The 14,606-nt window shown below is 42.0% G+C and overlaps 1 protein-coding gene across 7 annotated transcripts in view; it reads left to right on the top strand.

Annotated features, from left to right (window-relative positions):
* Positions 1-14,606, top strand: part of nav2a (neuron navigator 2a) — a 215,282-nt gene that overhangs the window by 131,371 nt on the left and 69,305 nt on the right. For all 7 annotated transcript variants that reach the window (XM_071489495.1, XM_071489496.1, XM_071489494.1 and 4 more), the window contains 2 exons: positions 4,073-4,190; positions 7,669-7,721. In XM_071489495.1, coding sequence (XP_071345596.1) covers positions 4,073-4,190; positions 7,669-7,721 — 171 coding nt within the window. The remainder of the gene's footprint in view (positions 1-4,072; positions 4,191-7,668; positions 7,722-14,606) is intronic.

The following is a 14,606-nucleotide window of genomic DNA, read 5'->3' as shown; positions in this document are numbered from 1 at the left end:
TCAATTCAGTGAATTCAATTTCTGACATAATGATAATATCAATTCATCAGTCGTTTAAAACCCTGGGGAGTTTTGATCACATTTTCTGTTCAGTATGCAGAGTGGTTCCCTCTGATGTAGAGACTGAGCTGGGGTCAGTAACACCTTGTTCCATCCTGATAGATACAGAGTCAATATGGAGTCAGTACTCCTCCCCAGTAATCATGCAGCTTATTAAAAGGTCTCTCAGAGTAGATCAAAAGTCTGCTTCTCATCATCATCCTCTTATCCTTCGTTTTTCTTCCAGCCATTCAAGCAATTTTCAGATCACAGAAGCTCCAATAAATCTGTGGTTAAACACACATGATTCACATTCATGCATTCTTGATGTTTTTTTTTAGGTTTCAGTTATTAACATCTGACTCATGTTATAACATTTGGTCTGTGGTGGGATGGATCTTTGTACCAGTTATTTATCATTCGCATCCACATATTGGGCGTCTTAACTGTGTGTTAACCTTTCATCAATCAAGTATTGTACAATAAACCTCTGGTGTGAAATACTTACTTTAATTTAAAGTCCCAGTCAGACAGCAGCAGTATCGCTGGTTAAAGCTTCATTAATTGATATTTGTGGCCATTAGGATGTGGAAGAACTCCACCACAGACATCCAGCCCTGACACATGTAGCATTTTAAGGCTATTATGGCTAACATGTTCGCTAACAGGTCCCTATTTACACATCAGCAGACACAGAAAGTCATGTCTGATGAATGTAAGTGTAATATTTACTCTCTTTTCATCTCTGTTTTGGGCTCCCCCAACTCAGATGCTAGATGTTAGACTTACTCCACCAGCTAGTCGCTAACACTGGTTGCCAACTGTCTGTTTGCTGTCTGGTGCTGGGCATCCATGCATACAGTGTAGAGAACAGTGAGTTTATCAGAGCTTGTTTGCTGAAAACAGCTGCCTGCTGCTGCGGGAAACGAGCTTGCTGAGTGATGTGAGGCTTACAGTAAATCTGTCCTGAAACTAAAACAATGAGCTGAAACATGTTATAAAAGCCCAGTAGAGATGCAGAGTAGATGACAGTTCTGTGGTGGAAGTGAGGCCTTTCATAGTAGACGTAAGAGTTACTCTTACAGGGATCTCCACCTCTTGAAAAGTCTTACAAAACATTGAATTCATTTCTCTCAAACAACAACTTAAAATGTGATTATGGGCTGTTTGGAGACACAAATGTTAAACATCTGTTACACATTTACAAACCACAAGCGAGACTGGTGCAAGAGTGAACTGTGCACACATTTACTCAAGTACTGTGTCCAGGTTTAAGGTACTGACTTTCCATTTTATGTTCCTTTATACTTCTGCTATAATCCTTTTAACTTTACTCGTATTTGTCAGCTTTGGTAACTAGTTGCTTTGCAGATACAGATTATTAATACAAAATGAAAATGCTTACACATGAATGCATCAATAATAATTGTAGGCTGTTTTTTCTGTCATTCATTGACCAGTATGAAAAAGGTATTCAGTTGCATTCTTTGTGGAATTAAAAAGTCAGAGACCCTGAGTTAATATAAAGACTGATATGATCTTTTAAGAAGTTGCAATACCTGAGATATCACATTTAAGATTTCGTGTGGTGCTTTGGCTGAGAAGATCAGAGACACACAGTTTGGTTGCAAAAGTTACTTTTAAGGATTTAAACACGACCTGTTGTTACTTGCCCACTTCCCCTTGTCTTTACTCTCACAACCTGCCCATGCCCCATTCGTTCCCTCAAGCTTTTTGACCCCCCTGTGGTTTCCAGCTCTGTGACTGACAGCTACCCAGTTCACCTCGTTTTTAATTACACTCCAACCCCTCAATTTACCTGCCCGAAACTACTTCAAAGAAAGCCTCCACACACACAAAAGCTCCTGAACGTTGGACTTCCTTTTCTCCATCAGCAGCTGAGGGTGTGAATTGAAAGCTCACAACCTAATCCTGATGCTTGAAGGCTTATTTTAGCTCCGCGTGTCACTCAGGACTGGTTTTATAACAGTGCATTTGTGTTTGTGTACGCAGCCTTGTGTGATTGAAGCATCGCTCCGAGGCTCTTTGTGTTTAATGTGTGGTCGTGTACTCTCATAAACCTTCTGCATTTGAGCTTGTGCGTGAAGATGTTTATACGTATGTGCATGTGTGTGCGTGCCTTTGAAGTGCTCACACCTGTTGTAAGTCATCACGAGAGCAGTGATTCATCGGATGAGTAGCGAGGCAGCAAAGCTCGAGGTCTGTTTACAGTGCAGACACAAAGACACGAGGGTCACAACTGTGTCACACACCTCACCCCGCATGTTGTGTGTCATGTTTTGAGCAAAGGATCGACCTTAACAACACCGTGCGCTCATTCGGCACTAATACATGCACTTGAATTTCACAGTAATGAGAGAACGGCTAGTATTGTAGTTTCCACTCGGCTATGAGAAAGTTTACATGCACCTGAGAAACCAGGTTACTGGGGGAAATCAGGTTTCGCCAGAAGTCAAACAAAACACACTGATGTGAATTGTAGTAGATGCAACAATTATCAATCATTTAATGCAAAAGAGAACACAAACAAGTAATGTTGAGAATCATTTTTTTGTAATCTTTTAATATATTTGCCTTTTCTGTTCATCATAGGCAATAAAATAGATAAATTGTGCCCATTTTGACTCAAGGTAGGTCCAAGCTCTACGCAAAACAAAACTCATCAACTAATAATGAATAATAAATGAATAATACCATGATAATATTATAAGACAATGCATATTTGGAGCATACTGTGCTGATTGAGACAAAAAGCAAAAGTTAATTAGTGAAATTTAATGTATTTTTAATATGTTGCAACCGTCTCTCATCCATGTTGCAACTGTCAGTTGTAACATCTGGATTCTTCCATTCAAATGAATATTCTGAATGATATGTCATGTATAATTGTCTTTAAATGGTGGGGCTAATTAGCAGATAGATTTAAGTTTAACATATTGAAGTTTGGTTGGTCTAGTCTAAATGTTCTCTGAGTAACTGAGAGAAAGGCAAAATGTTGCAACCGTCCCTAGTCTCTCCTACATAAAGAGGTAAACAATCAGAAAAATCAGAAACCTGATAACATCTGTTCGCTCCAGGAGAAATCAGGTTCATCTAATTATTTTACCTCATTACTGAAGTCATATTTCCTTCGTGTCACATGAGGAAGTCAGCCTGCAGCAGAACGCAGACAGTAACACGGTTACTTAAACACACTGATTGTCTCTCTTGTGTCATCTTCTCTGCAGACTGGCACACAGTAACAGTTTCTGAGTTTGTGTGAAAACGAGAGTGAGACACAGAGGGAGAAGTGTCTTTATTTAGCCAAGCTGTCGCACATGTTTCGTATCCCTGCAGGGGGGGGCGAAGCTGCTCTGAAGTTGCACTTGTCAAACAGAGGCTCTGCAGTTTAAACACAAGGCTAACAAAGCTGCAGATCAAGATAGATTCATGAGGTGTCTGTTTCTTAAAAATAACTCCTTCTTTATTAGGAATAAAGTTCTGTGCAACTTCTCTTCAACCTTTGTGTGCCCTTCTCAGTAATGGAAACTCACTTCTCTTGATGAGGGAAAGAGAGAGTAAAAGAGAGAGTTTGGCAACTAATTATGAAGGAAGCTATTCAGATTATTCAGATGCTTGCTCTGCCCCCCCTCCTCTCCTTCCCCCAGGCAGTGAAGGGTCTTTTCTGTCCCCAGAGAATGATGTCAGCATGGCCCATTGAAAACAGCCGCCGTGCGCTCTGAGATGAATGCCCCGGCTGAACACAATGGCCCCAATTTGAATACCACGCGGATATATGCCAGATCGGAGCCCCAACAAAAGAAAGAGGGCTACTCTGCTCCCATTCAACCATGTTGTTATTTTATTAGAGTCGTAAATTTGCTTCAACCATTTATACCTTTTGTAGTTTTCAAGTGTTTATGGAGTTTGAAACACGTGGACGACCTGACGGGGTTGCCCCTGTTTTGGATTGGATTTTATTTTCAGTTGGCTCATAACTGAACACCGCGGTTGTGTTTGTGTCTGACTGCAGATCTACACGGACTGGGCCAACCATTACCTTGCCAAGTCAGGACACAAGCGTCTGATCAAGGACCTGCAAACAGACGTCACAGACGGAGTGCTGCTGGCTGAGATCATACAGGTCGTAGGTAAGGAAATCAAACACATTTGATTCTGAAATCTGCCAAAGGAAACTAGTTCTGATCATGGGGGTTGCTGAAAAAATGTGGAACACGTCACTAGTTACGTTAAGAGCTGACCTTTACCAAACAAATAGTTGCAATATCTTTTGCAAACAGAGACATCATCTTTTCTTTTGCTAGACAGTTGAATGAAACCCATTATCTCTACTATCTGATGTAACAACGTCAATTTCAGTATGAATCATGCAAAGAGTTTATTTAGTGCTGCAGAAAGTGATTTCTTTCACAGGATGCTGTTAGAATCGGGACAAAAAACGAGTTTAAAAGTTCAAGTCCATCTTCTTCAGGTTGGCTCAAGGGTGAACTGAAAGATATTAGATGCTTGTTTGCTCCTAAAAAGAAGGTTTTTATCTGATTCAGAAATAAAGAAAAACTTCCAGGGATCTGGTGTGTGGTAAGATTTAGACTTCTTTAGTATCTCTTGATTTGTGTGAGTCTTACTGAAAGTTATGGCACAGAGAAATATATGAGACACCTAAATAAGCAGAACGTATGATAAAAGAGCACATTTCTTAACTAATCCATAAGGTGTTTTCCGCTCTGTGTTAATTACAGTCACTCTCTTATTGATATAGATGTCAATCAGTTTTTCAGGAACTGATGTAACCTGTCTCATTTTCGCTTTGACCAACATGCAGCTTAAATATATTCATGTGTGTTTTCAAAGAGTCTGATGTCCTGAACAGTTTAGGAAAGTTTGTAATTCTTCAACAGCAGTTAAACAGTATAACATGTTCACATGACAGCAGGTCTATGGAGGTATTCAGCACAGTGGGGGCTGTGAAAGTGGGCTGTCCCTCTGTGTCTTTGACCCTCACCCTCGTGTGTATCATCGTCAGTCTTGTCATTTGGTCTGGCCCTCCGCAGCCTGTCATCTGTTTCATGTGCCGGCGGCCTGGAGGCGGAAGCAGGCCGACACCAGCTGACCGGTGACTCAGCGCTGACTCTCTGTGCTCTCAGCTCTTCCCCCATGTTTCTGACCCAGATCATCCGTCCTTTGCTATGAAGAGTCTCACTGTTCTCATCCTGCAGCTGTTGCATGTGATTGTTTTTTTGAGTTAGATGAGGCATCATAGGGTATTTTATACAAATGTAATGTCCTGAAATGATATTTACATCACATGGCTGAGGACCTCCTCTCATGCCGTCACTTTCTCTACTGACTGTGGAGTAACTAAGCTTGATGTAGTGGAACAGAGTCGCTCTTACTTGCAGTGGTCCTAGGAACTAAACTCAGGAACCAAAAGTTATGTTATGTAATTTTGTGTTGCAGATCTAAATGGTGATGAATTTAAAAATGATGGCTTGGTTTTAACAAGAAATGAGAAAACAAGACAGATTCATTACAGAGTCTTTTGTAAATCACTGTCACATGCTAAAAAGGAGATGTAAAAATGGGGACAAGGAGATTGAAGATATAAATATCCACCTGTCCTCAAAGTAGCAATGATCTGCTGATTGTTTTCTTTTTATTTTAACCATCATGAAGGAAGTCTGTTGAAAATTCCTGGACCATCAGACAGTTCCTCATCTTAAGAGGAGACCTTATCATTAGGCTTTATTAGTCAGTCAAGTCAGGTCCTGCCACAGCAACATCCCCTTCATCCAGAACCTTTTCTTTCCCTTCTCACAACATCTCATCCACATGCAATATATACACCGTGACAGCTGACCACAGCTCTCACATTAAAACAACACAAACCAGAACTGTCTTTTCACCTGTTCTGCTCTGCCTTTCTGCCCGATGCCTCTTGTCCACTGGGGAAACCTCACACCACACATTCACCAGTGAAACCGGAGCAGCCGACTGGTGTCAGAACAGCTATACTGGGACAAAGGCCCGATCGGATATGGCACCTGTTTTGCCGTTTGACCGTTATACAGTGAAGGTCAGGATGTTGGAGGAGGAAAACCTCATCGTCAAGTTCTTATGAACAACCCAGAGGATAATCTGTCCGACACATTTCAGCCAAACCTGTAGATTTTTTATACATTTTGTTTTATCCCCATTTCCCAGTCTTGGGACGCTCAAATAATCTAGCTTTGAGTCAGGCTGGCTGCTCGTTTGGTTATTGTTTTTTTTTTATTTTGGGAACATTTATTTTATTTGGAGTTTAAGTGTGTTTCTCAAAATTACAGAGTTGCTGTCTCATGTGGGTGTCACTGACCACACTGTGCAATTTTTCAGGAAGCACAAAAACCAACAGTAGCAGTGTTAAATCATCAGTGTTTAATTAAGTAAACACATTTTTAGGCTATTTTTACATGTATGAGAAGCTATTTGCTATGTCTCTGCTAATATATTAAATCATAATGAGGATTTTTTTTAAAATAGTTTTTGCCAGATATCATTAAAACCTGAAAAATCTTCTCTGCACTTCATTACTTCACTGATGTCCTGGTAAACAGACGTCTGTAAATGCATCGCAGGGGAAGTAGCTAGGCTTTCTTAAATGTCTTCATTGAGTTGAGTCAGCCAATAGGAGTAAAAGTCAAAACTTATTTTATAGAGAATAAAAACAAATTGAATGCATCTACCCTTCAACTGGCCATCACTACATCTCAATTTGCAGTAAATGAACTTTATTAAACTTTTTGCTGTTGGCAGGTCACTGACATGTTTCTGCCAAATTTGGTTTTCCATCATGAGAAACCAAATCTTCTATAGAAAAGATAAGAACTGTACTTACATACATACTTTAAGGCAGCAACACAAATGTTTTTCCCTCTTTCAGTTGGTTAATTTACCTTCAACAACTTCACTAAATCCCCAAATCTTTAAATTGAGATAGACTTAAAGGTAAAGGTTGTTTGAACTGTTTACAGTACGCAGAAATATATACGACCTGCGATGAGGAATCACAAGTCAGCACAGCTTTGTTTTGAGGGGTTGCAACCCAAAAGGTTTGGGTATCATTGATTTATTCACCACAGGAGGAAGGAGTGTAGGTGATATAGCGCGTGGTCCTGAGGTGGAGCTGCACTGTGGGCCCCATCGGGCCTCCTGATGCAGGAGTGCTTTTGGCACAGTTGTCAGCTGTGAGCTGACGGCAGTGTCTCAGCTGCTGTGGGCTGGGCCTCTAATGAACGGGAGGAATCCCTGACACCACACACACACACACACACACACGCCCCTTTTGTAAGAAAGAAGCACAACACTCCCATCCTGATCGGGCCCCCAGCGGCCCCGTCCCCATTTACTGTGACCAGATAGTGTTTCATGTCTCAGTGGGAGGACGGGGGGGGGGGGTCAGAGTCACCGGCATGAACACCTCTGCTCTCCTCACTCAGCCAGAAACTGTCTGAGACACACACACACACACCAGGATCTGCAGTGGAAATAAAAGAGAGGATTACATTAACCATACACAACTGACACTCTTCTCCCTCTCTGTCTCTGCCTCCTCTTTGTGTCTCTCCTCAGCCAATGAGAAGATTGATGATATCAATGGCTGTCCCAAGAGCCGTTCTCAGATGGTAAGTGACCTTCTAGGTTTGTTTTGGCAGACCGTTGTGAAATTTACCTCTGTGTGTGTGTCTGTGTGAAGTAACACACTTTGTGATGTCCCATCTCACTGCCTCGTGTGCCCCCTCCCTCAGAGCGGTGGTTCAAAAGTCAGTGGTGAACAGTTGTAGATGTGGATGGTTAGTCCATTTATTTTTACTCTTGTGGTGTTGTGGGCTGCTGTTGGTGAAACCTCTGGCTCAGACTTCTGGCAGTTGGCGCTCAGTTGAAAGCATCACAGGCTTTGGTTTTTGGGGCCGTGTTTGCTTCATCTTATTACACTTGCAAAGGAGACAGCAGTCCTCTCATCTCCCGGAGTGAGAGCAGGCAGGGAGCATCAGCGGCGATGACAAAGAAAACGCTTACAGCCTGTTAAGATGGGTTATTGTCTGCAGTGACATTTAGCAGGTATGTAAGTGGGATCTCCTTCCTAACGCTGCTGGTGGGATTTCAGTGTTGTCACAGTGTTGTGTTCTCTGTGGGAAATGAGCCGACTGTCCAGAGGCAGGGCTGCCCTCCGCTGAATGTGGAGGGTCATAAATTGGGCCAGTGTGCCAACTGAGGGGGCTATTTTTGGCCACCTGCCCGACTACTGAAGCCTTTCAAAGCACCAGAGAGAGAGAGAGGGAGAGAGAGGGAGAGAGAGAGACATACACACCCATAGCTAACAACTGAGGAGGAGGAGGAAGCACAGCTGATCCCCGAACCCCTCTTCTTCACTGCAAACATACACACTCATATAGACCATATTACCTCTGTTAATAGCTGATTTGCTGTTGATTCCTCTTTGTTTACCACTTAAATCCAGTAATTCACCAACTATACTGACTTAAAAATGGCTCACCTCCCTCTCTACTTCCTGTCCCGCTCACTATCAATTAGGCCTTTCCCATTAGCTCCATTTACGCCCCCCAGTCACCAGTAATTGAGCGTTTTGCGCTCTTTGGTCTCAGTGGTCTGGGCGTCTCTCTGTGGCTTTGTTGTGCTGTTATCACCATCCTGTGTAGCCTCCCTTACATCCAGCCCTGCTGTCATCTGCAAACACATCAACTTTTTTTTTTTTTTTTAAAGACAAGAAGATTGCTGGATATGTCTGAGACAAATCAAGTGCTTCCAAATATACATTATGTCTGTGATTGTGACCTCAGAGATGGTGATTAGTGTCCATTCAAGCAGTGAGGTATTGTTTGTTGGATCAAAATCTGCTTTAAGTTTGTGCTGAGAAGCTCAGATGTTGCAGTGTTTGTGTGTATTTGTGTGTGTTTGAGTATTTTTGGATGGCGGTGTATAATCTCAGTAAATCTGTCAGCTTTAAAGCAAAATCCGAAGCAGTCAAGCAGCGCTAAGGGCAGGTGCAACCGCAGCCATTATGCTAATGTCTGCTTTGTGTTTTGTAGCACTGTCAAAACAAACACACACAGGTCCTGAGAGTGGAGTCGGCAGCTGGGATGGAGGAGTATGAGAGCCCACTTTTGCTGCACTTGATTTCATTGCTTTCAATCCCCCAAAGCTTCAAAAGCTGCTGCCAATTACTGCCACTTAACTTAACCCCGTCTCTAAACGAATAAACATGGAAATAAGCTCCATCACTGGAATAAACTGTAGCGCTCTTGCCTCACATTCACGCTAACTGATTAGCATGCCGGCTATCCAGGCCAGAGCGAGTGGCTGTTTTTACAACTGTCACATCCTCGTTAAACGGCCCCCCATCATCGGGTCATTCCTTTGCCACCCAGTCAGAGTGTCTGTGTGTGTCTGTGTGTGTCTGTGTGTGTCTGTGTGTGTGTGTGGTTGTGTCTGTCTGCGTGGGTTCAGCCTAGAGTGAGAGTGTTGATTTGACACTGAGCTGCTAAAACCACACACAGGATGCCGTGCACACACAGAGCCACACAAACAAACATGCACAGGTCGTCTCGTCCAAGCATTGCATGTTAAGGCAGCAGCTTTAACGGGGGGGGGGGGGGCTGGGGCTGGGAAATACAACATTCAAATCAGATATTATTGAGAATTTAAAGAGACTATTTTATTGGTGGATGTGGTTCAAATGAAGACTGTTGGCATCATGTTCTTTGGATTCCTCAAAGAGAAGTTGCTATTATATTTGCTGTAATCACTACAAATTAAATTAATTTCAGCTCCATTGTAAAGGGCAGAGGTTCCCAACATTTTCCAAGTCATGGCCACTTGTAAATCTTAAAAATGTCACTTGTCGATTCACCATCTGTCTCTTGACTCTCTTTCCTTTTAATTCTTCTGTTGCTAACCAGCTATCTATTTTAATATCCCATTTATTGTCATGTATATCATTTTTTAGTGCACCATCAGACTCAGATAGCAAACAAGTATACGATGTTGTCTGGCAGCAAAGTGGTCCAGCAACATAAAATTTCCTGTCATTGGCTTATCGCAGTGATAGGCCTTAATATGAAGAAAAAAAACATTTTTAATGTTTTTAAAGATCATTTCATTTTAAAACACTGAAAAACATTGTTTGTATTTTCCTTATAATTACAGTTTTTCATCTAAGTTGTACTGGTGTACTGCAAATGCTGCTTTTGCTGGCCCACTTCAAATACCTTTGCGATGCACCAGTGAGCTGTGACCCACAGGTTGGGAATCACTGGTGTAGGGGTTGAACAGACAGATATCTCAGATATTTCTGCAAGATCCACTTGATATAAATGAGAAAATAAACGTATCTTTTATGTAATTTAGATGAACTGATGCTTTAAATTACATTGTCCTCAGTAGATGAGATTCTGGACACTTTCTACCTATACTACACTGTAAATGTATGGATAACCCATTACAAATACAGTATATTTACGCAGTGTATTAGACTATGCTTCTCTACTTGATATTAATGATGAAATAGAGAGTGAAAGAGTCTGGGTGTGAATTTGCAAAAAGGTTGAGAGGTAAGACTGTTACAGAGACACAGGTAGAAACCAGCAGCACCAGGTGTTTTATGGGGCTGATGAAAAACAGACTCAAGGAAACATCAAGAGCCTTCGCAGAATGTTAAATGGAGATACAGCTCCGTGAGTGTGTGTTAGTGTGTTCAACTGGTCTGACAATAGAGCTTTTATTTATCACTCACCCTGTTTTTACCTGATCAGAACACACCCAGTTCTTAGCCTGAGTTCTCACACTGTATTATTACTCTGTCAGGAGTCTGCGCAGAGTCAGAGTGGTGGGGAGGTGGCTGCAGGTTTGACACAGATTCAGTTTAGCATTTTTGTAGATTGTGAAGTTTGACACAGGTAAGCAGCACAAGTCCCAAACCGTGTCGTATTAATGATTTAACAGGCTGGTTAATGTTTGATCAAAGGGAGAGGTACGTTGTGTGTGTCTGTGTGTGTGTGTGTGTGTGTGTGTGTGAGAGAGAGAGAGAGAGAGAGAGAGAGAGAGAGAGAGAGAGAGAGAGAGAAATCCCCATCTGTGTCAGCTGGTCAAAACTCAGGTGATCACATGATGGGCTGAAACTCAGCAATCACAGTTGCTGTTTCTAAGCAACCAAATATACCAAAGCCCTAAATGTTTATTTCAGAGGCTGCAGACTTTTACTGATCCTGAGGGGAGTTTGTCCGTCACATGGAGGCTGCTGCACCACGGGCTACAACAGGGGTGGACAAAATAATAGAAACACTCGGCAGAACAATGAAATCCAATACAGTCCAACGGCCCAGCAACTAACTAGCTCGGTTGTTGCATAAGTAAGTCATCTGTTGCAACAACAGTTAATCCATTCATAGGAGATGTGACACAACAGTTTGTAAATTATACAAGAAATCTTCCCACAAGACCTCAACCTTGGAAGAAATTGGGGTTTTTTTTTAATAAAAACTATTTTGCAAAAGGCGTCTGTATAAGCAAAGACAGCCCAAGGGTGTTTTTTCAAACAGCAAATTAAAACAGCTTTGTTAACCATCGTGTTCACGCAGTTCAACAGAGATGCGTAGATGTAGCCAGAGGAGATTTGTGTTTTTGTTTGTGAAAGCAGTTAATGTCAGCCTGAGAAGAATTAGGAAAACTGAATAGTAAAGCTTATAAAGAGATCACAATCAGAGATATAGTTAGACATAGTAAATTAAAAGAGAGTCTGTGAACATGCATTAGCAGACAGAACTTGCTGCCTGAAGTGGATGTGTGACTTTTGCGTCATTGTATGTCTGTCATAGATGCTGCTGCATCATTTTCTATCAGTAAGCAGTGAAAACCAGCACTTCCCTGAGGCGTGTACATTTTTCAGTGAAGTGAGAATAACTGAAGTGAATGTTAGAGTTCTGCAGGTGAGCTGGTTGTTTTAATGTGTGAAACCTCCTGTGGGACTGAAAGTGTGTGTGGGCAGATTCTGACAGATGTGATCACATATTCGTACAGACACATCTTCAGATCCACACACACACACATACTGACGCAACACGTCGTCTCACAACCATGTTACAGGACCAGATTCCACAAGATCCAACAGTCAGAAAGTCAAACAACAGCTTCCAGCATCGACCCTGTTGTTGTCACAGTACAGTCAAACTAATCCAGTCAGGTCAGATTTACAACACGTGCACTGTTTGGTTTTTTGAATACTTTATCAATATTGATTTTTGGGGATTAAATCACCTTTTAAAGAATAATTACAGTTTATTGCAACTTTGCGCTAATTTTTGTACATTTGCCCATAGTTTATATCACTAATGATAACATTAATTTCACCATTAGATTAGCCAAACTTATTAGGAAGACAAAACAGGGGCAAAGTGTAAAATTATTACCCAGACTGTGGGTTGTAAACATCCATTACAGTCAACACAGAGACTTCATCTTTGACTTTTCATCCTTACCTGTGCAGTGAGAGACTTCTCACTTCCAGTTTTACCTCCAGATAAACAGGTTTACAGAATCCTGGGTGAATCTTAACATCAACATCCTGTCTGACTGTGTGACTGCTTCTGTTCCTTGTTGTAAAACTGTTGCCGCGTTCTCAGATTTGCCACAATTAGTTTAGGCAACTACAAAAAATAAGAATTAAGCCGTAATAAACCAGAATTATCATTTATAGGGCCGATTTGGGGAAAGAACTGGCCAACACCTGAAGTATTACATCAGTCAAGGTTATTTTACAGCTCAATATCACAGACCTACAGCAACGACTGACCAATTCAGACTTTTGGTTCCTTTGGTCCTTTTTCATTCTAACAAGAATAAGGTTCTCGTTAGAATTTGACATAAAAACAGTCAGATTTAAATGCAGAAAACGATGTTTAAGATTGTCTGTCAGCAACTTTAAATAAAAATATCAGCCTTGGTATCAGTCTTCAAAAGCTCCTATCTGTCATATCCTGCATCAGACACGTAACACTCATGGTCACACTCCCTCCCTCCCTCTCTCTCTCTCTAGCTCTCCCTCTGGTTCTCTCTCTCTGCCTCACTCATACACACACACACACACACAACAATAGTATCCCTGTGATGGGAGGTGGTGTTTGTTCAGAGGACTGTGTGGCTGGCCGGCCCCATGCTGCTGCCGGGAGCCGGAGCAGAGCGGGAGGTGCCGGTGGCGTGGATGGAGGTGTGAAGCCAGGCAGAGCAGTCACACTGCAGCAGCAGATCATACGTCCAGGCAGGTAGGAGCGTCCATAAAGTGCAAATACAGCAGCTGTGTGGATTTCTCTCTGAGATAGTTCAGAGGTAACTTTTTCTCTGCAGTACTCTGTTGATTTGGTGATCAGTTGCTCACTCTTCTGGCTGTGTTGGAACTTTAACTTGAAGTTTGTGGAGGCAGAGGACTAATGAGCCTAAAGAAATGTAGTCTTACCTAAACCTTAAGAAACTCAGTCCTGAATGACTTTTATTGTCGTGACACACATTGTGTTTCTAGTTTCCTGTTGTTGTTCGGTGATAAAGTTTTATTATTCCTGCTGAACAATGTGACGTCTTGTTAAGCCTTTAACTAATGATGATTTATTAATTTTATTTTTGCTTCCACAAAGAAGAGGGACGACTAGTAACAGATCCCTGAGCAGACTCGAACCAGGAAAGATGTGATTACATGAACGGCGTCTTAACCTCTGAGACTATAGGGTGCCCTGCCAAAAAACAAAATCATAACCTTTGATCAGACACTAACAATGGACTGACTATCACAGACAGATGAGACCTGTACAATTGCAGAGGGAAAATCTGGAGTCCAGTGACTTCAGATCATAGAGGAAGTGTTGCTCTATGCAGAGGTTATGCATAGAGTTTGTATATTGATCTTTCTGGGGCTGGTGGTGGATCGTGACAGAATAGTGTTACTGAGCTCTGGTCTCTACAGGTTTTAAATAGCAAGAGGTTTCGGTATTTATACTTCCTGAGAGGCGGGGCTGGGGTGCATCTCAGCAGACGGGCCTGGCATTTGTGATGGGGTATCTTAATGAAGCATATTTTCTGCAGGCTGCTGCTATTTAAGTAACAACTGTACCAGGGACTTTGGGGCAATAGAGGAGGCGGTTCAGGCACTCAGATGAAGCTCAGGCCCGGGGTATTAGAGAAAGACTCTGGGTATTTCAGTGGGGTGTTTCAGAGAGGTTTATTTTTAAGGCGCTGATTCAGAGAAGACCATAGTCTGCATTCCTCCTGTTCCCATGTTTTCTGCTGTATCACCTCAAAGGACAGCATGTGTCAGCCCCTCTAACAGCTGTTTCTGGGGTCAGAGGTCACAGAAGTGACAGCAGGGGCAGCACTGCTGTTTCAACTCAATCTGTGGCCAGAAGACCGTTGGCTGCTTCACACACTGAACTGGCTCAGATAGGTTTGTAGTTTAAACAAGGTGTCAGTTCATTAGTAGTAATCATGTAGTTAATTGTAATAATTGT

This window comes from Trachinotus anak, unplaced genomic scaffold, assembly GCF_046630095.1.
Source record: "Trachinotus anak isolate AG129_WGS33_773 ecotype Australia unplaced genomic scaffold, CSIRO_AGI_Tana_v1 ptg000011l, whole genome shotgun sequence".
NCBI classification, from domain to species: domain Eukaryota; kingdom Metazoa; phylum Chordata; class Actinopteri; order Carangiformes; family Carangidae; genus Trachinotus; species Trachinotus anak.
Note: the sequence above shows the minus strand (reverse complement) of the source record. Positions and strands in the feature narration are given on the sequence as shown.